This window comes from Tachypleus tridentatus, chromosome 9 (genome assembly GCF_004210375.1).
Source record: "Tachypleus tridentatus isolate NWPU-2018 chromosome 9, ASM421037v1, whole genome shotgun sequence".
In the NCBI taxonomy this organism is placed as follows: Eukaryota; Metazoa; Arthropoda; class Merostomata; order Xiphosura; family Limulidae; genus Tachypleus; species Tachypleus tridentatus.
Window position 1 is genome coordinate 21,022,553 of NC_134833.1, and position 27,956 is coordinate 21,050,508.

At 30.2% G+C, this 27,956-nt stretch overlaps 1 protein-coding gene across 1 annotated transcript; it reads left to right on the forward strand.

The window, feature by feature from the left end:
• Positions 1–409: 409 nt before the first annotated feature.
• LOC143224828 (DAZ-associated protein 2-like) lies at positions 410–27,954 on the forward strand. Its single transcript, XM_076453174.1, has 6 exons — positions 410–562; positions 8,099–8,251; positions 10,187–10,233; positions 16,998–17,051; positions 26,399–26,560; positions 27,474–27,954. Exons 1-6 carry the CDS (start codon positions 544–546, stop codon positions 27,600–27,602), a joined length of 564 nt encoding a protein of 187 aa, XP_076309289.1. The 5' UTR covers positions 410–543; the 3' UTR covers positions 27,603–27,954.
• Positions 27,955–27,956: the final 2 nt, after the last annotated feature.

A 27,956-nucleotide genomic window follows, 5' to 3' on the forward strand; every position in this document is an offset into this window, starting at 1 on the left:
ATTTTGTTTCCTGTAATTCGGCCTTCCCTACTTTGTTTCCAGACCATAATTTTTAAAATGTAAGAAAAAAGTTAAGTCAATACCATTCTAAACCTACAAGTTGTGAGAAGTTTTTCTTTTTTTTTTTTTTCATAACGAGTTGCTAAACTACAGTAAAATAATTTCGGATAGAACGAATCATAAGATTCGCAAAGCATGAATGTTTTGTCCAAGTAATCTATTAGAAACCAATTCACTTTAACTTCAACACATTTCTTAAATTGTGTTTGTTGGAACTGATACTTGTTTATATTACGTACGTATCCTGATACATGTAAACCTAATAATAACTTTTAACATGCAAATAACAATACTCGCACTTTGAACATTAATTCGTAAGCAAGTTTTGTATACAAAATGGCCCCGCTAGTTTGTCATAGGTGAAATGGATCTTACCGGAAGTCAGAACTACTGATTATGGAACATGCGCAATTTTAACTCCGTATTAGCTCATTAATTACAGAAAAAAAGGGTTTTATTTTATGTACCTTCTCTGCACTTTTAATGTCGTCTGAAAAAAAAGGTAAGTTATTGAGTTCTTTTTACTCTTATTATCAAGCATATTAGTCCAGAATAATTCCTCTATTATAAAGAACACTGAGCCACCAAATTTGTAATAAAATTACATCTTCGTTTTCTTGTAGGGTTAGGACTAACAGCTAAACGTGATTGTCACCGTGAGTGACAAACCTTGCATACAAATTAATATATTTTCATTATTTTCTGTGTTTATAGTAATAACAGAAAGAATACTAAGCATTCATGTTTTAGATAAGGAAGTTGGATCCAGTTCTCTAATGTGTTAATGAGAAAAAATATTAACAATATTCATAAAACTACATTTTAATTTTTATGTGAAATAATTTTAGTTAATGACACTGACCTAATTCTAGAAACGTTAGGTGGTAAATATAAATAGTGATTTTAAAACGGATAAAACAACACCAGAGCTGGGTAGTGGTTTTCGTAAGGATTTAAAGATAGTCATACATATGAGAAGCTTTTTTTTTTCAAAGTTTTATAATTGGATGATTGGAAAGTGTGGAGTTTGTAAATTGTATATATTTAGTTTTAATTTTTAATAAGGGGCTTCACAGATAATTAGTGAGACAATCACATTAATCATAGTTCTTTAAGCCTAGTTAAATGAATTGCAGATTGACTGCATGAGAGAAAGTAAAAGATTGTTTTGAATGGAGGTTGGTCAAAAATTGGCTTCATGTTAACTAATGCTGTAGTGGAACACTAGTTTAGAAGCTAGTACCATGAACTTTTCATTTTTACTAACATTATCAATGTTGTTAGGGGTCAGTAATAGTTTGTAAGGCATACTGATGGCATTGGGCTTTTGAATTAGCCTTTTAAACATTTGAAGGAAACTGACATAGAGCAAAAGAAGCAAATGCTTGTTTGATTTTCATGCTTTAAATTTTGAAAAAAAAATTAGATAATTTAAAGAATTTGCTAAATAAATAGCAGGTGGCTTTCAATTATAATAAATGCTAGGTAATGCATGTGGTATATCATAATTTGAATTATGTTTTAATGGGAATGACTGGAATGATGTGGAAGAACATGATCATGGTGTTTTGGTTTCAGTCTCTTAAGCTGTCCTAACAGTTTTCTGTTGCTAGTGATAGGGCAAATATGACTTGGAGTGTATTTACAGAAATATTTAATATAAATCTAAAGTTTATACTTTTCTTATACAAGTCATTAGTTAGGCATTGCAGTATTATGTTAAGTCTTGGGCTCTTTATTCTAAGGAGGACATATTAAATTGTTAGAAATGATTCAAAAGATGGTTAATAGAATGGTACCAGAGATTGGCAAGTTGTCACATGAGGACAAATTTAAATCTGTGAAATTTTCTCTTGAAGAAAGAATAGTTAGAGAGGACCTGAATGAGGTGCTGAGAATTTGAAAGGATTGTTTTTTTCTTTGACTTAATAGTGAGAATGGTAGGATTGATTATAGGGCACAGTTATATATTTTGAAAGGAATCATCTTCAGCTTAAACAATTTTACTCATCCAACTTCTAATCAAGTGAGTGGTCCTTAAAATGGTTGCCTCCAGATTTGGTAGAGGCAATAAATTTGAAGTTGTTAAAGGGAAGGATCAATAATTACTTAAATGGTAAAAACCAGCTTTGAGGTGTGTTTTGCTGTGTTTTATAAACAGGACAACATCAGTGGACCAAGAAATCCTTTGTTCTTTAGTGTTATTTCACAGTGTGAATCTAGATAGCTGCTCTAAGACTTAATAACCAGTCAAAGAAGTTGGAGCTTTTTCTATCCTTATCTTCTTGTGTTTTGTCTTAGTTTGGAAAGGAATTGCAGAACCAACATGAAACTGGTGAGAGGTGATCTTATTGAAGGTTATAAGATTATATTGAGGACCAATAAGATGAGGGTTTATGATTGATATGTGTTGTATTATAAAGATAATAGGATAAAAAAAATAGAAGTTTAAAAAGTTTAATAGAAGATAGATAATTTTAAAATTATTTTTCTAACAGTGTGATTGCCCTATAGAATGAGTTTTCATTATTAGTAATAAAAGCTGGTCATTTATAGTTGTTTAAGAAATTAATTGGTGATTTCCTAAAAAGCAATGGGTTTAAATTTTTTACTTTTCTGAAGGATGGGTGTTCTAGGATAACCTTGAAGGACCAAACTGCCAATATGTAGTGTTTTAATATCTAAGTTAATACTTTCAGTATGTAGTATGTAATTTTAATGCTGGTAACGGTGGATGCATTAAAACATTTCTATATTTCTTACTCATTTGCCCAAAATTTGGAACAGGTGTCACTTTTTTATGCTTGACAAAAAAAAAAAAATTATGATTTAACATTTCCATACCATACAGTGTTTCTTAACTCAACAATAGGTCACTAGTATTGTAATTAATAAAACAACTTTTCAAGTGAAAAATTTACTAACATTGTTTAGATACAGTTAGTGAAAAGATTTCAAATAAGTTCCAATTTTAAATTCAACTACATTACTACTTGACTCTTGTGAGTGGTATGTTTTGTTGATGTATAGTGTTCCGATGACAGGTGAATCAGAACTGAAAGTCGCGTAATACAAATGTTATGTTCTTGTTTAGGTTAATGATAATATTAAAAATGGATTTTGTGCATGATTTGTCACGTATAAACCTACATTTCAAATATTGATATATAGTAACTAAGTTAAACATATCAAAAGAGAAATATGGTATGTGATTTCTTATGTTAATATAGTTAAAGCCATATAGCTAGCACTTTGTAGAAGATTTTAACGTCATCTACAATGATCATGAAAGTAGAGGACAAGTGTTGATTTTGTCAAACTTAGTTGATTTTTTTTAAAATACGTTCAACAAAAATTCTAGTAATTGCTTAGGAAGTTGCTAATATGGTAAATATTTTTATTAGCAATTTCTGTAAGCTTGCTGATCATGCCATAATCAAAAGTTGTATACTTTTTTCATGGTCTGAAGGAGAGTTTGAAATGTATATTAAATTCAGTGTGATTGCCTTACAGAATGAGTTTTCTGTGTTCATGATGTCAAAGAATTATCTGTAAGAAAAAGTGTTAAATTACACGAGATATATGAAGGGAAAATAAATTGAAACTTGTCATTCATGTAAGTTAGACTGTTCAAGAAAAATCATTTTCAAAAACTATTTTAGTAATTTTTTAATTTGGTGATGCCTCAAGCAAATGCTCATTTTCAAACCAGAAACTAGTTGTAGAAATTAAAACTGTGTCTGATATCTTATAGTAAGTAATAGTAAAATAGAGAGTAGTTTATTGTGTAGTGTTAAAAAAATGAATTTTTATGTTTCTATAATTTTTTCAACATGAAAAAAGGGAGATGTTAAGTTCTCACACTGACAGTGGAATTGTCAATAGAGCTGCACAATTGGTGGAATTTGCTAGTTGATTGATTGTTAAACTTAGTTTTTAATGATCAAAGTAATAATAATATGCACAAAAACATTGGTTATATGGACTATCAGTTCTCCATATAACTTTGTAGACCTTTTCTCAAGGTAGAATAAGGTAAAAGATACCCATAAGTTAACCTTTCTGTTCCTGTAGTAGTCTTTATAGTCCTTCTGTAAACCCTACCCAATAAGGTAATGTTTTCTAACATAAAAATTGAATACAATATTCCTAATAAGGCCTTAAGTGATTTGTATAAAGAGGTAATTGCATCTTCTAACTTGGGATTAGTACCTCTATAAATACACCCTGAAATTCTGTTAGATTTATTACAAGCACTATAGCACTGTCTCTGTGGCTTGGGATCCTTTTTCAATTTTAATAACACGAACGAATAGGTTTTTGTTTGTTAAATATTGAAATAAAGTTATAATATCTCGATCATCTTATGTCTGATAAACCTAGAGGTTGTTTGTCATCTATTTGTCCAGCTTACCAATTGATCCAAATCATTCTGTAGTTCTTAAATATTTTTAATAGATTTTCAAATATCTAGGAGTTTAACATTATCACCAAACTTTATTAATCGTGCCCTGTCAGTATAATAATTGTAAATAATAAATAAAAAACAAAGGCCCACCAAGCTTTGACCCCTGAGGATTCCACTATCAACAAGGGTCTAGCTTTGCTAGATTCCATTAAAATAACTTTTTTGCATCCACTCACCCTACAGTCCAGTTAACTAGATTTTTGTCAAATCCAACTGGTATGAATATCCTAACTCACACAACATTAGAACAAATGATTTACAAACTTCTAATTACATCAAGCCTACATTACTTTCACCATTTAGGTAATAACCAACATCCTCATGAAAGATGACAGACTTAATTAGCTAATATTTCCTTTTAGTAATTTAAGTTGACATATTTTTTCACATTTCATTTCCCTAAATGATTTTATAAAACTTCATTTCTCAGACTCTTAAAATGTTCCCAAACTCAGAAGGAAGATAAACTGGTTCTTTTATTTTATATATGAAGTCTTATTTCCTTTAAAAGTAGGAGTGAAAATAGCAACTCTCCAATTCTCAGATACCAACCCACTGTCTGTTGACTTATTAAAAATGAAAGAAAGAGACTTAAATATCTGATCTTCAGAACACTAGGAAAATCTTTGTTGGTTCTGTTGATTTATCCATTTTTAGTCACCCGGTATATTTTACAAACCACCAAATGATTTATTTCCATCAGATGCATGTCAGGTGTATAATTATCTTTGTTGGTTCTGTTGATTTATCCATTTTAGTCACCGGTATATTTTACAAACCACCAAATGATTTATTTCCATCAGATGCATGTCAGGTGTATAATTATCTTTGTTGGTTCTGTTGATTTATCCATTTTAGTCACCGGTATATTTTACAAACCACCAAATGATTTATTTCCATCAGATGCATGTCAGGTGTATAATTATCTTTGTTGGTTCTGTTGATTTATCCATTTTTAGTCACCCGGTATATTTTACAAACCACCAAATGATTTATTTCCATCAGATGCATGTCAGGTGTATAATTATCTTTGTTGGTTCTGTTGATTTATCCATTTTAGTCACCGGTATATTTTACAAACCACCAAATGATTTATTTCCATCAGATGCATGTCAGGTGTATAATTATCTTTGTTGGTTCTGTTGATTTATCCATTTTAGTCACTCGGTATATTTTACAAACCACCAAATGATTTATTTCCATCAGATGCATGTCAGGTGTATAATTATCTTTGTTGGTTCTGTTGATTTATCCATTTTAGTCACCGGTATATTTTACAAACCACCAAATGATTTATTTCCATCAGATGCATGTCAGGTGTATAATTATCTTTGTTGGTTCTGTTGATTTATCCATTTTTAGTCACCGGTATATTTTACAAACCACCAAATGATTTATTTCCATCAGATGCATGTCAGGTGTATAATTATCTTTGTTGGTTCTGTTGATTTATCCATTTTAGTCACCGGTATATTTTACAAACCACCAAATGATTTATTTCCATCAGATGCATGTCAGGTGTATAATTATCTTTGTTGGTTCTGTTGATTTATCCATTTTAGTCACCCGGTATATTTTACAAACCACCAAATGATTTATTTCCATCAGATGCATGTCAGGTGTATAATTATCTTTGTTGGTTCTGTTGATTTATCCATTTTTAGTCACCCGGTATATTTTACAAACCACCAAATGATTTATTTCCATCAGATGCATGTCAGGTGTATAATTATCTTTGTTGGTTCTGTTGATTTATCCATTTTTAGTCACTCGGTATATTTTACAAACCACCAAATGATTTATTTCCATCAGATGCATGTCAGGTGTATAATTATCTTTGTTGGTTCTGTTGATTTATCCATTTTAGTCACCCGGTATATTTTACAAACCACCAAATGATTTATTTCCATCAGATGCATGTCAGGTGTATAATTATCTTTGTTGGTTCTGTTGATTTATCCATTTTTAGTCACCCGGTATATTTTACAAACCACCAAATGATTTATTTCCATCAGATGCATGTCAGGTGTATAATTATCTTTGTTGGTTCTGTTGATTTATCCATTTTTAGTCACCCGGTATATTTTACAAACCACCAAATGATTTATTTCCATCAGATGCATGTCAGGTGTATAATTATCTTTGTTGGTTCTGTTGATTTATCCATTTTAGTCACCCGGTATATTTTACAAACCACCAAATGATTTATTTCCATCAGATGCATGTCAGGTGTATAATTATCTTTGTTGGTTCTGTTGATTTATCCATTTTAGTCACTCGGTATATTTTACAAACCACCAAATGATTTATTTCCATCAGATGCATGTCAGGTGTATAATTATCTTTGTTGGTTCTGTTGATTTATCCATTTTTAGTCACCCGGTATATTTTACAAACCACCAAATGATTTATTTCCATCAGATGCATGTCAGGTGTATAATTATTTTCACATTTCATTTCATTCCAGTTGGTTCATTACTGAAAGTCTGGATAAAAGAAAAGGAGTACAAGATGAGAATGTTAGTAGCACGATGTACATTACTGATGAACAATACACAGAATTAGTGTTAAAATATAACTTGAGAACTACTTACAAAGTTAATATCAATGAGCCAATGATGTGTCAACCTATAATGTTTCAGGTCAAGCACAGTTAATGTACGTGTTTCTAATGTGCAACATCTGTGTAGAATACTTAGAGGTTTCACTGTGGAAACTTAAATAGTGTTTAAGGGTTGTAACAGTAACTAGTTTACTGTGTGAATAAATAGCAAAACAGTCCTGTTACTTTAACTAAATGTAAACACTTATCCTTAGAAATACCATTATGTCTGAAGGGTATTCCTGCATCTCTTTTAAACTGTAGGATTTACAAACAATATTCGTTGTCTATAATAAACTGATGACTTTTTTTTTTTTTGTATTTATCATCAACTGTCTGTGGCAGTTGTGTATGTCAGTGAGTGAAACTTTTCAATTTTTCTTCAGACACTTGCTACGATTTGAAAATCTTGTTTACTCATAAATATATTTATCATATTTCATATCTCACCTTTGTAGCTTTTTACTATCAGATATTGGTTAGAGCTTAATATCCACTTAAAAGTGAAAAAGTTATGATTTAACCAGTGCAATAAACATACATGAAGGTTAGATGAAGTTTCCATGTTTAAGAGCTTAAAAGCTTTACTTATAATTTTGAAATGGTTATTATTTAATAAATCTATTAAATTACAAGCAAAAGTACATTTAAAAAGATTTTCAATTAATACAAGTTCGTGTATGAAAGCAACTCAGTTTTACTTTTGTTTTTAATTTGTTTGATGGGATGTTAATATCAGATTAAAAAGAAAGGAAACCTCAATTTCATTTCTTGACCTTAATAATTATAATTTTAAGGAAATATAGAATTTCAATCAAACCAATGATTTTCATTGTTCTAGTTCAAGAAAAATTGTTTAATTTTTTTTCTCCATGAACAGCATTTGTGTGTTTATTTCATGTTGTTTTTCAATTATTAGCTGAATGGGGAAATCAGTTCATAGACCCAATGTTCTTTCTTTTTAACAGAATATCCAGGATATGGGGTGAGTAATCCAATTGCCCCAGGTTATCCACCAGTTGCTCATCACCCCAGTATGAGTCTCCCATATGCTTCTTATCCAGGCACAGCTTTCACAGCTACAAGTTATTTACCCTCAACTCCCCCAACGTATATACCAGGTATTGTATAGCAACTGTAAAAATAGTTTTACCCTACTAAAGGCAAGTTTTTTGTGTATGTTTGTTTGTTTTTTGCACAGTTTTCACTCCCATCTTAATTAAAATACTGCCACAGTAGATCTTCAAAATCATCACAGTTTATTATTTGTCTACTTATCTCACCAGCATTGGCATAGCACCACACACAGGCACACACGCATGTGTGTTTGTATTTTTATTTGTTATCAGTTTTCCCTGCAATTCCTAATATACAACTACTCCATTAATAGCATATCCCACTAAGTCATAATCTGAGGGTTGCAGGTTTGTATCCCTGTCACACCAAACATGCTCGCCCTTTCAGCCATGAGGGCATTATAATGTGACGGTCAATCCCAATATTCATTGGTAAAAGAGTAGCCCAAGAGTTGGCGGTGGGTGGTGATGACTAGCTGCCTTCCCTCTAGTCTTACACTACTAAATTAGGGACAGCTAGCGCGGATAACCCTCGAGTAGCTTTGTGCGAAATTCTACACAAACAAACAAACAATAGTGTATCCAGTATCCTAACTTAACAACAAATATATTTTAAATTAAGTAATCAAAATATGTTGGAATAATAAAACGTAACAACACAGTTATGATACTAAACAACAGTTTTTCAACTGTATTTTACAGTTAATATACCTTAAGGTTTTTGGTTTCTTTTCCTATTGAGTCAGATATCTATGTCAGTAAATTTAATCTTGTTTTTTATGCTATTTTAAACCAATTTATAATATTAAAATTAATAACTGCATAGTTCAAATAATGTTATCAGAATAGTTACGTTATTGAAATATAAATACTACCATGAAGACCAGCAAAACTGAACTCTTTCTACAAAGTGTACTTATTCAAGAAACCAGTTTAATTTGGTTATTGTTATATTTACATACAAACATCAATAACTACAAAGTGTTAATTTTTCAGTTTGTTTCACTACACAATTGATACCATGACAGCAAATACAGTGTCACAAAAACATGTCTCAAATAATTGGTTATTCAGTTATTAAAAATGCAATTGCCATAGTGGTTGACTAATTCTTTCTCTCAAATTATAATAATTTTACCAAACATTGTTCACATTGCAATAGTAATTTTATTAATTCCTTGAAAGTTTTAATTACTGTAATATATAGGCATTTTTAAATATTTGTAATAAAATTATTCTTAAAAAAAGTTATATATTAAAATCAAAGTCTTGTACTCTCAGAAGAATGTATTCAGATCATAATTCTGATACATTAGACTTGAAATTGATGAAAGATAAGTTACATATTCTCAAATGTGAAGTAATTTTATGATATTTACTTCATTGGACACTAGAGCTAGGTGATTATTGAACATATGTTTTACTTATAAGTAATCTGTAATGTAACCAGTTAATCAAAATTATAATTAAATTGATTAATGTCATAAAAATAATTGAGTAACCAAACGTAATGTTTCCAAATATTATTTAGACTAATCAAATAATTAAATCAAAATATTTTCATTATAAGTTCTAATTATTTTTTCATCAATCTGACTTTACTGATTATTAACAATAGTTGGAGGTAATCGATTATTGACCTTAACAGTTGATTGATTAGCAAATTTCATTAATTGTTCGGATCTACATTTTATAAAACATGTATTGGAAATTTCATGAAATTCATTAATGTAGTACTAAGAAATGTACAGTGAGCTTTGTTCCTAGGTTGTTGACCGTGTAATATTGGATTTGTAGATTTATGTATTTTATAAATATTTGGAAATTATCATTAGTAATTTTCTTACAGTAAGCTAGTAGAAATTTAAGTAGAATTATTTAATACTAGTATATCTTGTGTGTTTATAAACAATTGAATTGCATCATTTAGGTAAAAATAAAACAGTGTATAACTGAGTGTTCTAATGTTTTTATTTCTAGCTGGGTCATATGGAACACCAGTGGTGGCACCACTTCCATATGGTGCTGTGAGTATAAATAAGCACAATTTGAATGTTCATTTTTGTGTATCATATTTAAGAAATTTTCGTGTTTTTTATTCTAACCTAAAAGTTTAGTTTGGGAATAAGTAAAAATCCTCATACTATATGAATAAACTTGTGTAATTTTCAAGGAAGATTATAAAACCTAGATATTCAGAGTAGAAGAAACTTTCAAGATAATCACGTAGGGATGAAACACTGAATTGGAAACTTACAGAAACTATCCACTCTCAGCATTAACCTGATTTATGTACTAAGAAGTGTATGTTATAAAGATTATATTTCAAGTTTATATATTTACTAGTTACAATGAAGGTTTGATAAACTTTGTTTTTTAGATTTTTTTATGTTAAAAAAATTAAAATTGCTGCTGGATCATTGTGGCTTTGTAATTTTTAAATGTAAAACTAATAACTGAACAGTAATGTATCTTAATCTGTTACATATACATAGATCTGTAGTATTAGAATAGTGCATGTTTGTGCTGAGAATAAAGTGCTTATCTGAAATCCTGCCCCACCAAACATGCTCATCCTTTCAACTATAGGGGCATTATAATGTGATAGTCAACCCCACCATTCATTGGTGAAAAGGGGGGCCCAGTAGTTGGCAATAGGTGGTGATGACAAGCTGACTTCCCTCTTGTCTTTCACTGCTGTATTAGGGACTGCTAGTGGAGATAATTCTTGCATAGCTTTGTATGAAATTTATGAGAATTTACAAGTTTTTTTTTTATTTGCTGCAGAATTGCAAACTAATCATTATATTAAATTTTAATTCTAATATCAGTCACCAGGTTTATCAGCAGAGTTTTACTTAAAATCTCTAGACACTCACCCTCCAGCTGAATATTGCTACCCCAGCAGCTTCATGGAGAGTGCACATGGCAATTCTCACTCATTTCATCAAAGACTGACAAGGTGTTGCCAACATTTCCCTGAGCCGTGATGCATTTTGACTAACCTGGACTGGCTGAAACTCAAGTTATTTGGTTCATGGCTGAACCATATTAAACAATAATGGTGCACAAATTATTAAACAGTACATTTTGATCATTATAAGCTATGCACTTTAAAAATTGTATTTAATTAGCTATACACATAACTGGGCATATATTTTAATTCTGGTCTCTGTAGGTAGTGTGCTTTGATCAAAATGCTTATGTTTAAAGGAGTTTTTCATCAAATGTTATTGACCCTGAATAAACTGAAAACATATACAACCAGAAAAACAAGCATGACAGAAGAGGGAAAGTGAATTTTGTTGTTTTTTTTTAATTGCTAATTTTGGGTAGACCTTGCTGTGACTAACTAGTATCAGCCAGTTTAAAAGAACAGTTTGCACAGTGCTTTTCCAATACTATGTTTAATAAAAAGAAGAAACAGAACATAAAAAACACTGGAACTATCTTATTTCGTTTTAAGAGGAAGTTTTTAATTTGTGCCAACATGTTTATCATACTTAAAGTACAGAAACATATCTGGAGATTTAGTGAGTGACATCATAGTTTAATTTATGAAATTTTTATTCAGTTTTATAATTTAGTCATCAAGACCTACTGATATCAATACAGTATCAGTGTACTATCTTTTATGGGTAAAAAAATTGCTTTCTGGTATGTCTAATAAATGGATATTATCCAGTCACATACTTTACACTGAAATACTATCCTTAAGCTCAGCTACCCTCATAAGGAGGTCTTGTCTTAAATGTTAATAGATAGTTTCACTTTGTAGTGCATCTAAAGAAAGTTATGCCTAAAAACTGAAATCCTAGAAATGCATATACGTTTTTTATTATCTATTTATATACTTGCAGAGAAACGTACATGCATCACTACTTAGTGTGCCATTTATTATGCGATTCCATAATTACTGGTTTGTGTACTATTATTATTGCTGTTCAGGCATCCTGCACTAAATCACATGTACCATCTGAGAAAAACCACTCTATAGTTGTGTTACTAATAATTTCCATAGTGTATCACCTAACTCTAAGAATCTATTGCTATTATATTTATATTGCTTTATGTTATTCAAAATTACACTGCTTTCAGTTTCTAATTTTTGTTACTGCTGTCAGTGAAACAAAAATTAGAGATTAGCTGTTTCTGGATCTGTCATGTACAAGAACTGTCTTATTTTAATTTTACCAAACTAACATTAATATAACTCTTAAAGATACCATAGCAAGTGTAAAATAGACATGTTTAAAACACATTTCATTATTCATTTGATATTTGAAGCTATTAAATGTTGAGAAATATGAAAGAAAATATATTTTGTTCATGGTGATACTAACATTAAAGTGCACGTAGCGTGACATAATGTGTCCATGTCAGTAAAAGAGTTGCATGTTGAAGGAAGATCTGACAGTAAGCATTGAAACAAGCAGTTTTTGAAGGTTGAAAATATCAAAAGTACTGAAAAATACCTCTACCTGTATCAGGCTTTGAAACACAAAACAATCATTTATTCTTTCATTGGTTACATGTACACAGAACGTAATATATTTTGTTCTATTATGAGACTGTTTTGAAATTTAGTTTTTAAGCAAAGATGTATTACTATGAAGCCTGGGAAATGACAAATGCTAATTTTTCTAACACTCTGTAGTGTTATTTCTTTTAATCATTGCTAACAGTATTCATTAACAGTCTTTTTAGGAAACATTTCATGATTCAAGCTGTATGTTAAGAGATAATGAATATTCAGAAGATAATGACTTGTGATGAATTAGAGATTTCTGCTTGTAAATGTACAGTAGTCTTTATGTAACTGTTCAAGTTTCAGTTAATTAAAGGTTAATATTTGCATTTTACAATAACTTGTGTGTTTATTCTTTTTAGATTAACCACTACTTCATTCATGTGTGTATTCTTCCAACAGTTTGGGTGTGTGTATTTTGTGTAGATTTTCAGTGGTCCCCAGTTAGCAATTCATGTGTTACCTAAAGTTCTCAAATGCCCTGTTAGCACCCCACACTATGATCATATATTGTGAAAGTAAACAAAACTATAGTTGGGCTATGTTGTAGTCCACGACAGGTTCAGATACAGCCCTTGGATTCTTTGTCATCACCTGAAGTAATCCTGTGGGGAAAATAATTGGGGACCATTGTTGTATAGAAATGTACAAGATATTTACACTAAATTATATGTATATTGGCTGTTTTAGATTAATTTATTCCTTTGGGGAATGTATAATATGTAGATTATTTTATTAGTTGACTTCCCTGAGAAACAGTTTTCATAGAGATTTCCTATTCTGGAACTGAAAAATTGGTGGAATATAGTACTTAACACACAAGTTTTTAAAATTCTTTTACTACCATGTTTACAGATAAACAACTCTTCCAGTGCCAGGTTTATTTTTAAATACACACGGAAACACTTAGAGTTGTATGGTTACTTGGGCATTGTTTATTCTTTTTTTTAATCAACAAGTTGTTTTCTCAGACTGCAGGAAATATTAAGTAACTATAAATTAATTATTTGTGTATTCATTTTCAGAACTTGCATATTAATATGGAACATGATTTTTTAAATTAATTTATGAAATTCTCTTACATACCTATTTTTCAGAACATTTATTTAATATCACACTTTTCAAAGATTTGAAGAGGACATACTTGCCAATGGCAATGAAAGAGTTAGAGTAACTTGCTTGAAGCAACTGTGAACAATCATAATTTTAAGTCCTACGAGTTATTTCAGACTTGGAGCCTGTTAAAATATTATTTTGTTCTGAAACAAAAGTGTCGTCGATAATTATTAAATTACTTTAAACATTACCAGGAATTATCTGTTCAAGTTTCTCTGCACACCATTCAGATGTGAAAGTATTTTCTGTGTACTAATTGTATTACAATTTATGCATCTTTTTTTATTATTATTTGCAACCACTCTCTTTGTAAAAGGCATCTGTCATGTATTTTGCCACATAGATGTATCTTATTAATTTTAGCATTACATCTTTCACAATTAATTTTATACAAACCTGATAGTAAATCTTGAATCTTTGCTTAGTTAATTTTGAGTATTTTATCATTTTGTATATTTTACAAAAATTCATAATATATTCAGTTAACACACACACATACTACAACCTTCAGTTTTATTCTTTATTCATGTGGACATTGGCCATAGCTTCATTAACTAAGTTTCTGTATAGAATGAACTTTCATTGAAATTTATGTTGTTTTTCACAGTGTCCTTTAACCCACCCTTACCCTCATAGCAACCAAAGGCAAGTAATGAATGGGGCAAAATTACCTTTAGGTTCTGTATTTGCAGCTTTGAGTATTTTTTTATCTGTGACATTTATGATAAGTTTGAAGCTTTATAGACCTTATATATGTATATCATTTATATTAGGTTTGCTCTCATAACTTAATGGTGGTACATGTTATTTTTGATAAGCAAAACGATTCTTGAAGCCAATTTACATGTGTAAATTTTAACTCAAATGCAACTTTTGGTGCTCAAAACAATTTTTTTTTCCAGTTTGTTTCAGATATGAAATAAATTTTCCATTTTCTATGATAAGACTTGTATTGGGAAAAAATAAATATATGTAAATTGTATTTTATTAAAGCTGCAGGCTGAATATCATATAAAGGGATACATTTATTGAATAAGAATTTGTTTTATCTGTCACTCTCCATATTCTGTCGTGAAGTATTGGCTTACTATAAATATATGTATGTAGTGCACACTTCACAGATCCAAGATGTAAGAAGTATTCAAGATCAGTCTCAATATTCCTCCAACATTCACTGCTTTGATTTTTTTTAAATGTTAGGAAGGAAAACTTTTGTACACTTGATGGTATTGTTGATATTCTATTAATTATAGGAATCCATGAGTGAAAGTAAATGAGAATGTGCTTGAATATGTTGCTCACATGTTTATCATGGTTAAACAACAACGTACAGTTGTAGAAGTAAAACAGTGAATTATGAACAAGCATAAAGGTTTGTTCCAAAACTTCTGGGAAAGAATGCAGTAGTCATGTGACTTTGCAGTGTAACCTGCAACATATATAACACTAGATTACTTTTGGGATTTCTAAGATCTATTTAATGCATGTAGCTAAAGCAAAATCACGCACACATTAATAGCTACCATGCCATTAGTCCTACAGCACAGTGATGGGTAATCATGCATGATTGTGTGCTTTTGTCATTGTTAACTTGCTCACATGTATACATTTCAAAATGTTCTCCAGTTATAAATTGGGTTACTCTTAATAATGTAACAAATACATCCATCCACCTTTATTGATTTTATAATGCTGTATGTTACTTTTTCTCAAAGATAATTTTAAAGAATATTTCCCATTGCTTTGTGTCATCTTCAAGCTGATGCATTTCTGTTTCATCCTAGAGTATTCAGTTTTCACTTGAGCCTAATACAACATTACCTTGTTTCTGTTGATTCACAGCAGTTTCTTCCCATTTTATCTTTTCACAGAAACGACTTTTGCGTTTAGTAAGTTGCTACATTCATAACGTACAATGAAAGTACACTTTTTCACGACTGCTTCATTTAAACTAAATAGTTTTAAACTTTGGGTTTACTTCAGTTTAAGTGATGAATAACACTTCTAATGCACATTCCATCTCTTATTTTTCTTTGTTTTAACTGAAAGTGATCACAGAAACAGTTTTATATAATTCTAATACTGATTTAGAACCAGTTCATTCTCCATGAAGTGTTTGATAGCTCATTGTTTACTGATTTCTCTAGTTAAGGCTATTATAAAATTTATATGTATAACTCTGAACTTTTGTGCCATAGTTACAATAAAGCGTGTGTGATTCATAATGATGAGAAAACCACTTGGAGTAAAAACATATTCTCAAGAGAGCTGGTACAGGTATTAGCACTTTAATTAAAATAATGTATGAAACAAGGTTTTGACCTTCTTAGGTCATCTTCATCGAAGAGTTAACCTGAAGATGGCCTGAGAAGGTTGAAACATTATTGTGTACTTTATTTTAAAGTTTTAATACCCATACCAGCAGTCATGAGAATACAGTGAAAAATCTACTTCATTAAAATTCTTAACAAATGTTTGAAATATTTTTGTCAGGATGAAAGGTGTTTTTCTCTGTTTTATTGTGTTTGGTAGTAAAACAAGTGGAAGAGTAGACTAACTTTCTACTTATGGATAACAAATTTTCTAAACATCAGTGACACCTTTGGGCATGTGACACCAGGTTTGAAACATATGCATTATGAATAGTTTTTTGATATGACATATTTGATTCAGGATTTTGATAAGAAATGTTGGAGTCACCTTTTTCACTTTTGCTAACACTAAAAGGGTTTAAATGTTTTATTTTTTTCTGGGTTTCTGTGATAAAACTTTAAAGGACACACAACATTGCACCAAAAAATGCTACGTTTAGCCAGCTATACAATGTATTTGGCAATGCTGTTCTTTAAAATTATCTAATATTTTCTGATTTATAGAATTCCCAAGATATATGTGTATGTATGATCTAATGAATAGCTTAAATACAATGTGTAAATACATGATTATTTTTTCTTATTTATTAAATTTTATTCTTGGAAGAAAAAGTGATAAATAAGCATGTTCTTTCTGCCTTACTGATTTTTCTGATGAATCTAAGTATTTTCTAGCCATATTCTTTTTCAATAGGCATGTGTGTGATCTACCCATGACACACACTAGGACAGTCTAGGAATCAGTGTTGTTACTGTATTTGTTTTTTCTTCACAGAGGCCATTAGCTCAACCCTATCCCCAGCCTACACAAAGATCTGTGCTCAGTGGGGTAAGGTTATTCTTTTCCATCTTGCATAAAATCTTTACTAAAAGTGTCCTATTTCTCTGTTAGCTAGCACAGAGAAGGAGATAATATATATGAAGCTTAATATGTCCTAACTTTTAATTTAGAGAAGTACAAGTTTTTTATAGTTTTATGTACATTTTTAGTCGAGGCCAGTGCTACTCGTAGGATGTGAAGGATTTTTTTTATGATAGATTGAGAGGTGTTTTATTATTTGTAAAATGCAAAAAAGAGAAAACCTTTGTATACATAACATTGAGTTATTGATGCTTTTAAAAGTATTAGTTAATGTTGTCAGTTACTTTGCAATTTTCTTTTTTAAATTAGTAGAGTAGAATTGTAATTTTAATCATGTCTTTGAGGCATCAATTTAAATAGTAAATTTATGGTCCTGGTTTTATCTAATAAAAGTGATAAAAATATATTTAATAAAGCATAAAACTAGGACCATAACTTTGCCCTTAAAAGTACCAGTTTCATATGACGTGGTTAGCCATTTCATTATGGGTTGGGTGAAATTTACCCAGCTAATAACCATAAAAGTGATCATTACTGTGATAATGTATACATAATGGTAATTGTTAAACATTACAAGGTTTTTGAGTACAGTTTAAAGGTTTTTTGTTTTTTTTAAATAAAATATTAAGTTTTTAATTAAAGGTTTTTCTTGAGTTTTTTTCTTTCTGGGTGTTGATTGTCCATCATTCAAAGTAATTTTGATTTTAAGATTAAAGATGCTTTTACGCATCAGAACATTTTAAAATTTCACATGTGAAATCTTTATAACCTCCAGGTAATTATGAAACTTTTTTTTAAATAAAAACTTTATTTTATGTTATTTTCACTACTGTAACCCTCTATGGGTTAGTTCAATTTGACCAACTTTGTAACCTCCATTTAAAAAAAAAAAAAAAAGGATTTTTTTTTTCCAAAATGACTACAGATTATAACAAAACAAAAATGTTTAATTTGATTAACTTAATTTTCATAACACTATACATATATATTTATTTTTATTATGTTAACCTCTCAGCAGTGCATGTCTAACATTATAGAAGCAGAAGTTGCAATGACATAGCACATGTGCACTCATGTTACCTTATTGAAGAATATGAAATTGGCCTTTACAAAGTGACCTGTCTTGGCTGTGATATGTAGACTAGTATTTTGTAAAATACAGTCACATTTCAGTTTTAACACATTACATATGCATATACATTTTTACAAATAAGCTTTAAAACCTATTTTTTCTTAGAACATAAAACAGTAAATAATGAAGTTAAACAAACACTCATCTCTGTGTACTCATTTACTGCTTGTCACAGGTTGCTAAGCTTTATAAACTTTCACACACAGATGATATGAAATGTTATAATGTTTTTAGGTTTTATATATAAACACACTTTAGAATTCCATTATAATTTATTGAGTTTAGTAACTAAGCTGTGTATAGGTTTAAAAAATCTGAAATCTCAACCACACTAAAGACTCAACTTGTCATTTCAAAAATTTATATCAAAATAACGATATTGATGTTATAAAACTTGAAAATTGCTGAGAAGGCCACTAGGGGACATTCTGAGTTTTTAATTGGTTATTCACAAGTCATAGACAAAAGTATATGTAAGGGAGCATTTTCAAAAATGAAAAGAGGAGAGAGGGGCAAGTGAATGATTCAGTACACGAGTTATATTTGAGTAAATAAAAAAGATGGGTTCTTACTTGATTTGCTAGCTTGACAATATTAATGAGTTTCTAGTTTGTAAGAAACTCTAGACTTTGTGTTTGGAAATCACAAACATCTAATTTGAATTGATGCTACATTCATCATACCACATGATACACAAAAATCAATATTTACTTTTAAGTTAATTTAAATAATGGATCATACTAAAATTTGAATTATCTATGATTTTATACCAAACTTATTGATATACATTCATAAAATAGTAGTTTATTAAGATTTTGAATATGAGTGAACAAATGAGGTTTGACATAGCCTTTGACCTGTGACCCATCGCAGTAGGGTTAAAACTATAATTCTAGTCTCTACTTTCTTTAATTAGTAGGATAGAGTTAGAAAGTTTTAAGCATGTCCTTGATGTACTACCTTAAATAATAAAGCCAAGTTTAATTTTTCATTAAACATTTCATTTTACCTGGGTTTATTACATTATGTAAGTCCTAGTAGATGTGTAAGTTTTTGTGTTCATTAAAGTTTAATTTACCAATCATGTGCACATTAGTGTTGTAACTGTAGCCAGGTTCTAGTCTTGATGGTTTTTGTAAGAAAATGATTATAGCATGAGTACTGATCTAAGATATATATTTTACATTGTGGTGTGTGTGTACAAAAAATTATGGGTATTGTCTGTGTAATTCTTTCTTAGTACATAACTAAGAATGTTAAATTTTATCATGTACACTGTTGTATGTTTTTTCCTTTAAATATTTAAGTTTATAAAATTAATTTTGTTATCAAATAATTTTCAAGTTTCACTTTCACACAATTATGTTTTTGGTCTTTTATCATTTGTATAATTACCTTGAACTTGAGCATGTAAACCTTAAACCAGTGTGTTCAGCTGTGCCTGCATGTTTCCAAACTGTACCAGTGTATTTCTGTACATAGAAACACATGTCAATCATAGTTTTATGTACAACCACATATGTGCAGTTCTCAGATAGATAAAAAACTTGGATGAAGTGTTTGCTTTAATGTATATACAATTACTTTTGGTTTTTGAAGTAGTGAAAGGTTATTAACTTGTCATTGGTACTGGTTACTGATGGGAAAATAACTGATTAGTAGGTAGTGTGCATATGTTTCATGTGAGCAAGTTTCATAAACAGTGTTTAGTAGTTACATTTTCTAAACATTTTAATTGGTTAAAAGGTATGTTTTTTCACTTTTGTTGAAATAGGATATTCATATTTGGACAATAAAAATGGATGATATATTATTGTTTGATTTTAACAAAATTAAAATCTTCAAATAAGGAAAATAAACTAAATACATAAATTTCATATATTTAATATGATAATATCAATTAAAACAAAAAAATTAACTCACTACCTATTGCTAGTAAAGCACTCACTGACTTGCACTGTCACACCAGACCCCAAGAAGGTTTCATGGTTATCCAGAAAGTAATTGATTTTTTTAAAAAGTAATAATTACACTATGTAACAAAGTTTTTACTTGTTCCTGGGCAGAAAGTGTTATTTCTCAGTTGCGTATGCCTAAAGTAAATGGAAAAGACCGATTTTTCTCTTCAAACTTTGCTTTGTGGCCTGGGAGCATATAACGAAACATGATGGAAGCCTATATTTGGGGGCTGATATGTGAAAGTGATTTACATAAGTTGCAAATCTTGAAACACTACTGACTTTTAAACATTTTTGCTCATTTTTGTATAACTTTGTGTGTGTGTGTAAATCTTGATTCATATGTTGTTTTATTCAGACCTTATGTAAATGAAAATGTGCAAAAATGTCTGTTTTTACACAGAAAATATGTTAATTTCTGAATTTCATTATCCAGGTTACAAAATCAAAGTTTGAAGGGAATAATGGCCATTTTCTGTACTTTTACAATATAAGCAACTAAGAAATAACACATACTATCCAGGAACAAAATTTGTGTTACATAATGTTGTGGGTCTAACCATGAACTAAAATTAACCAATAAATATAAAGAAACCTGTTTAAACCAAAAGATTCTTAGTATTAGTTGTATTTTTACCTGTCAATTAAAATACTTAGTGAGTACAGATATAGTTGAGTACTTGGAAGTTTATTTGTGACTGTCTAGTTACAGGCTGTAAATAAGATAATCAATAAGCATACCAATTCATTAACTAAGAACAGCCAGAGGTTTTCATAAATATTTTTTGTATTTATTAATAACAAACATTATAAGATGCTATGGCTAACAAAGGGATAAAAAAGATTTTTTATTTGTATTATTAACCCATTCACTGTGGCCTGCTTTAAAGGCATGTGAAATTATTTCGAGCTGTTTACTGGGTACAGCACATTTGCATTCAACTGGCAGAAGCAGTGAATCAGTAGTCAGTGAGGTAATTTATATCATTTTCAATCTGGTTGAACTGTGGTTGCTAATGAGCAAAACAGATCTTGCAACAACAGAGCTTTAACTTGTGATTAGTTACAAAACAATTTGTTTTTGTGTTCATACATCAGACTTCCCAGTGAAATCTTAAGAACCCATGAAAACCTTTATCTTTTGCTAAAATCATTACCACAAAATTTTCAGTATTGTAATCATGACACTACCACAGTTGTCTGGTACTAATCTGTGAAAATATAATGATTTTGAACATTAATTCATTATCAGAACTTACATGGGAGAATATGGATATGGAAATTCAGACATTAGTTAAATACACATTTAGGTATATAACTTCTATATTTTGATCAGTGAAACCATAATTTGCTCTAAATTTTTAGGAGTAGGATCTTTTAAAAATAATTTTGCAGTTTTCCAAGCCTCGTACATGAATGTGAATCAGTGTTTAAACTCGGGTTCAAATAATGCATTTCAATCTGTTTTATCATGAGTCAGTAATGTTGTCTTCAAATTGTAATTATACAAAATTGGTTATCAAGTTTTGAGAATGTAATAAGTCATCTGAGATTTGGTGATTGTTTTTTTTTTCTATAAAATTGATTCTAAACTACCTACTTGTTTAAATAAGCAAGTTTTTACTACTCTGTGTTCAAGATTAGCTAATTTTAGTGCACTTGTAAAGTGACTGAATCTTAGGTTTATGGTGGAATTGGATGAACTCTTGCATAACTGGATGTTTGGGGGGATTTTATATTAAAAATTAAAGAATTGTTAACAGTCCATCTATACAGATCTTAGCAGTATGAAAAGCTTTGATCAAAAATTATATTATTATTAATTAAAAATTGTCCTTCAACTGCCATTGTCCTTTGAATGATTGGGGTATAACTTAGTCTTTTTTTTCTGTGAGGTGTATGCTGTTTCTTTTAATTATCAAATCTGCCTTAAAATATAAACTGTCATAAAACAGAGCATTGTGAAAGGTTCTAATGACACAAAACTAAATCTGATGCACACAAAAAAATTGGACTCAAAAATATTTGATATTTCATGAGATTGCTCAGGGCCAGTGCAAGTTTCCTCTACCATTTATTTTAGGCCATATTATCCTGTACAAACTGTGTATACTGTTAACAAATGATTAGTCATGTTGGAAGCTCTACCTACCATTTTCGGTTTAATGACTGTTTAGACTGATTTTTGGTATTTTCTTGCTTCTACCCATGGCTATAAATGTAAGTATTTAAATCTTGCTCTGTGTGTTTACAATACAAGATTTTATGAATTATCCTGTTACTTTTGCAATCACCACCAGAGGAATTTTGTGTAGCAAAACTTTATTTGAAGTACACACATTAGTATTTCATTTACATCAGTGGTTCTCAACCTTTTTTATGCCCTGCACCCCAAAAAATTTTAATGTTTTTGCACCCCCAAGAGGTGCGAGCACCCCTGGTTGGGAACCACTGATTTACATGTTATTTAAACAGTTCCTTCACTTCAACAGATTCTCAGTTTTATTTTAGATGCCATTTAACTGAATACCATCAAGAGAATTTGAAGAAAATCAATCTTCAAGAATAACCTATGATGATGAGAAAACTCACTTGTAGAGAAAAATATGTATGTATAAAAACAGCTGCTATGGGTTGAAAAATTTTTTATGTAGAGGAGCATACAACATTTTGACCTTCTTCGGTCATCTTCAGATTCACAAAGAAAGAGGTAACTGACCGATAGCTGACCACATGTTTTGAAGGGGGTTGTGTAATTGAGTGTAGGAATGTAGAGGGCATGCTTAGATATTTGATTGTATTTATTAATTTTGGTATAAAGGTGTTTCTTTGTATTGGTTTATTTTGGGCTTGAGTTGTACAGAGTAAGGCTTCTTTAATTTTGCATTTGTTTATGTTTGTTTCTTTATTCAGTATTTGAGTGTTTTCTATGGTTATGTTGTGTTTATTTGATTTGCAGTGTTGGAAAACGTGTGAAGGTGACTTTTGTGTTCTTTGAATCTGGTTTCCATTTTTCCACTTGTTTCTCCAATATAGAAGTCATGGCAGTAATCACATTGTATTTTATAAATAATGTTGGTGTGATGTTTGTCAGTGTAGTTTTTACATAGTATAAACCTCAGTTTTGTGCTTGGTTTTTGAATAAATTTAGTATTAACTGGAATGTCATATTTTGTTACTAGTTTTTGCCAAATGTTGGTTATTTGTCTGCTGATATCGGGAATTTATGGTATGCAGCAGTATATGGTTTCGTGGGATATATTTACTTTTGTTGGTTGATTTTGCTTTCTGTCTAGGTGTGTGCGTATAATGTTTTTCTACGGTTTGTAGAGGAAATTTATTGATGTTGATGAAGTATTGTTTTATTTTGTCTAATTTGTCATTAATTTTATCTGGTGAACATAGTTTTATGGCTGTGTTTATTTGGTTTCTTAGTATGTTGAGTTTTTGTTTTGTTTCATGTGCTGAGACCCAAGGAATGTATAGTCCTGTATGGGTGATTTTTTGGTGGATTTCTGTTTTAAATTGTGTATTGATTCTTGCTTTCTTCCTGTTCACATTAAAGTTAATGTTGGGATGTATAGAGTTAATGTGACTGAAAAACTTAAGTGTGAGTTTTGTAGATGTGAATCCCACAACCATGTTGTCTACATATCTGTACCAGTATAGTGGTGGATGTAATGCTGTGTTAATTGCTTGTGTTTGAACTTGTGTCATTAAAGAAGCCTTACTTATACAACAACTCAAGCCCAAAATAAACTAATACAAAGGAACACCTTTATACCTGTATTAATAAATATAATCAAACATCTAAGCACGCCCTCTACATTCTTACACTCAATTACACAACCCCTTTCAAACATGTGTTCAGCTATCAGTCAGTTACCTCTTTCTTTGTTTGTGAACCTGACGATGACCGAAGGTCAAAACGTTGTTTGCTCCTCTACAGAAAAACTTTTCTCAACCCACACCAGCCGTTTTACGTATATATTTTTCTTTATCAAGAATGTTTCTCAATAAAAGACAAACTTAAATATAGGCCTAATGTATGGCTGTCACTTGTTTAAATACACACAAAAGCATCACAGAATTTTACATAAAGAAAAATTAAAATTCAGCAGAAGCATGATGTGTTTTCATTTTTTAAACAGTTTCTTTAATTAATTTCTTAGTTTTATTCATTTGTTATATTTAGTCAGCATTCACTACTTGTTTTTTTATTATATTCTTAAAACAGTCGAACCTCAATTCATCAGTCTGTTTATAATTTATAAGTACCAGTATTTTATTTTATTATATTGATATTTATTTCAAATGAATCGACCAAAATGAAAAATTATATGTAAGAATATGATTTACCCTTAATAATCAAAATTAGCTTAGCTAAAAAACTCAAATCATACTAGGCCTGGCATGGGTTAGTAGTTATCATGTCGTATGTTGAATCAGAAAATTTGTCATTGACTTCTTTGTAAGGATGTGCTCCTCGTTTTTAAAGACATGAATACATTATAGTAGTGAAGGTCGAATCCTATTATTATATTGAAGTAGCCCAAGAGAGCAGTTAGTGCTATTTATGAGCTGTGTTCTTTCTCGTTATCAATTTAAAATAGGAATAACTGGCACTTCAGTCCTTATAGAGCTTTGTGTGAATATTTTAAGCAATCAAATCATACACAGAGCAGTGGAAAATTTGTTGTTGTTGATAAACAGACTGAAATATTGAAACTTTGAAGGAGAAAAAAGTTTATAATCATAATATTTATATATTTTATGTAGAAATCTGTGGCTCGACTATCTCTTTCCGTTATTTAATTGGACATAAATAACCAATACATGTATGTAATCAGATAATTCTATATTATTGTGCCACTGTTAAATTTTACGATATTTCTGTGAACCTGAAATAGTATCAAATTTGCTGAATTTCGAAGTTAAACTTGTGTTTTTGAATTTTGAGTGACTAATAAATTAGGGGAAAAAAACTATCAAGCTTGAAATAACAGTGTGAGGTATATGTAACTTTGAGTGAACAATCTCTTACCAGATGATTCTCTATTAAAAGCAAGAGCACGAAAAAATGACCCCCACAGCTACCCACAACTGTCTTGTATTGAAGGTTTAGACAATTGTATGGTATCATCACCATTAATTTAAAACTGCGTGTAAATAGGGGCCTGTTGTGACAGCCTAGATATGTAAACTTGAAGGCATTTCATTTCATTAAGATGCTTAGTAAGCCTTTCCTTAAATACCCATAAAGTTAATGCTTCCACCAAATCTTAAGGCAACCCATTTCCAGCTGCCCTGTTAAAAAAAAAAAACTGTATTAAGTAAAGATGGCTCCAACTCTTCCAAATTTTTTGCGTCCCCCTAGCCCTAACATTCTCATCATTAAGTATGATTTTTATTATGGGTCAGTAGTTGTTTTATAGATTTGTACTTTTATAAACTAAGTTGTAAGTTATATAATTATTAAATTGCAGTATTTCAAGGTGTTTGAAAGGTAAATATACACACTGAGATTTTTAAAAGGCAATCTACAACTTAAACATTAAAAAATACTGTGGAAGTTTCTGTAGAAAAGCTAAACATTTACTGCATATCAAGTAATTCTTTATAGAAATGGAAAGAGAGGTTTGGATGTTTTTCATGTGAAGATCGGATTATCTTATAATAAATCACAAATACTTCAATACACAGTCACTTTTCTATACAGATATTTTTCTAAGCAATATATATGTATCATAACAACAGAAAATATTTGATTAAATTGGGAGCTTTTGCAGATCTGGTATTTGACTAGACTTTAAAATTTTCATGGTTAAAAAACTTGTTTGTGGTTATTTATGCACTGGTCTATTTACTCACATATTAAAATTCTTATCAAATGAAAAAAAACAAACAGTAGATAAATACACAGTACTGTGTAAAGTAATCTTAAAATGAAGGTTAAATCTGTAATAACAAAAAATTAATTATATGAATACTAGTTGTAATACTTTCATGTATCATTTTTAGTCCAAGATTTATTTGAGAGAAAAACACGAGCCTTATTTTAGGTTTAAGTTTTATTTAGATTGAGAACGGCATATTAGAATTTAAAGACATGTCTTCTTTTTTTTCAGCATTAAAATTAGTGGTCCTACAATAAGTTTTACTATTAGTAAGTTACTCTATGTATATCACATACAAAGACAATATATCCTTGGTCTATTTTCTAGGTGAACACAGGAGGAGTGTCATTGTATGGTTACACCACCAACTCAATCCCAGCACAATATCTACCTACTATGTATGCCACTAGACCTGGAGGAACTGTTTACTTACCAGCAGGATATGACCCAGGAACTCGTTTTGACAGTCATGGCATGCCTGTCATTCCTGTGAGTTAATGACTTGTGTTCTTTGATGTTCTGGGAGAGAGTTTTAAATTATTTTGCAATATCTGAAGAATTCGTTTTCAATGAACTTTTGATACTGTTGGTTATCTCTATGAAATGTTTTTTTCTTATTAACCCTTTAGTCCAGGTGGATCCATTATATCATACTCTTGAAATTAGCATTTTCTAGACTAGTAAACTGATCATAAATATCAGTGGAGGTTTGTGTTTTAGATAAGAACATATGGAAATTTGGGAAGGTGTTTGAAATAATTCTTATCACAAAGTCAAAATTCATATAAGAAAGAATTGATAAGTGCTGGAAGCCAAAGTTTTGAATTGGCAGACAAAAAAAAAGGTTAGTTGGGTGTATGAGGTAAAACGATGTTAAGATGGGTACTCCAAGCAAATAATTTGAATGTCAGATATCACTTGATGGTATGTAGTCCACTGCAAAGTATATCCACTAATGGCAAAAGAAATAATGATAATTATTAATCTGTATTGGATATTTTAAATCCAACCTTATTGTTTGAAGGTCTTGTAATTGTTTGGTGAGATAGAAAAAATTTAAATTAAGAATTACAGTGGCAACAACTTTTCTCTGATGTATGATACTTGATTTGAAACTGCTACTTGCCTTTTAGGAATTTTCTATAAAATTTCTAGAGTGATGAGTAAATCTTAACAGAAACCTGTTATTTAAATGTTTTCTTCTCTGAAAGATAAATTTTTAATGTATATAGGAATTAAATTTATAAATGAAGTTAGAGAATGTTCAATAACCTAACATTTATCTACTTAAAACTATATATATATTAAGATATTTTGGAGTGAAGTACACATTACAACCCTGATGCATTAATGTATCTGTAAAATATTGCTAGTTTATTTAATGAAATATATCTTTCTACAGCCTGTACCTCCTGGAGTTGCTCCTAATGCTGCTCAGTTAGCCATGATGCAGGGGAACTCTATGATGGTAGGACAACAGAAGTCCAACTACTTATTAGGATCCAACAGTGGAGGTTACACCTTTTGGTAAATTGATGTAGATTAGAGTAGTATGGTTTTTACAACAAGGTTCCATCTGGTGGGGGGAGTTAAAGGCCCCATATAAGGATATGCCCTGTGGGCTATATGCAAGCCATTGCCTTGTTCCACAAGAAAAGTGATCTGTTTAGTAATTCTTTCATATATATAAATATATATGTACATTATAATGTCATAAAATCACTTTGGACTGAGAATACAAACAAGTGATAAGTTATAATACAATATACAGCATTGTAGATGCTTCTAATGTATACTGTACCATACTTTCGGAGCTTTTTTTATTTACAAATTGAATGCATTCTGTTGATTGAGAAATAAAGTTGTAAATTATCATCCTTTAAGG

Bases quoted from the DNA above. Each gene is read 5' to 3' on its own strand.
- LOC143224828 (XM_076453174.1), top strand. The intron at 17,052-26,398 runs GTAAGGTTATTC...TCTATTTTCTAG, and splicing joins AAAGATCTGTGCTCAGTGGG to GTGAACACAGGAGGAGTGTC. The intron at 26,561-27,473 runs GTGAGTTAATGA...ATCTTTCTACAG, and splicing joins ATGGCATGCCTGTCATTCCT to CCTGTACCTCCTGGAGTTGC.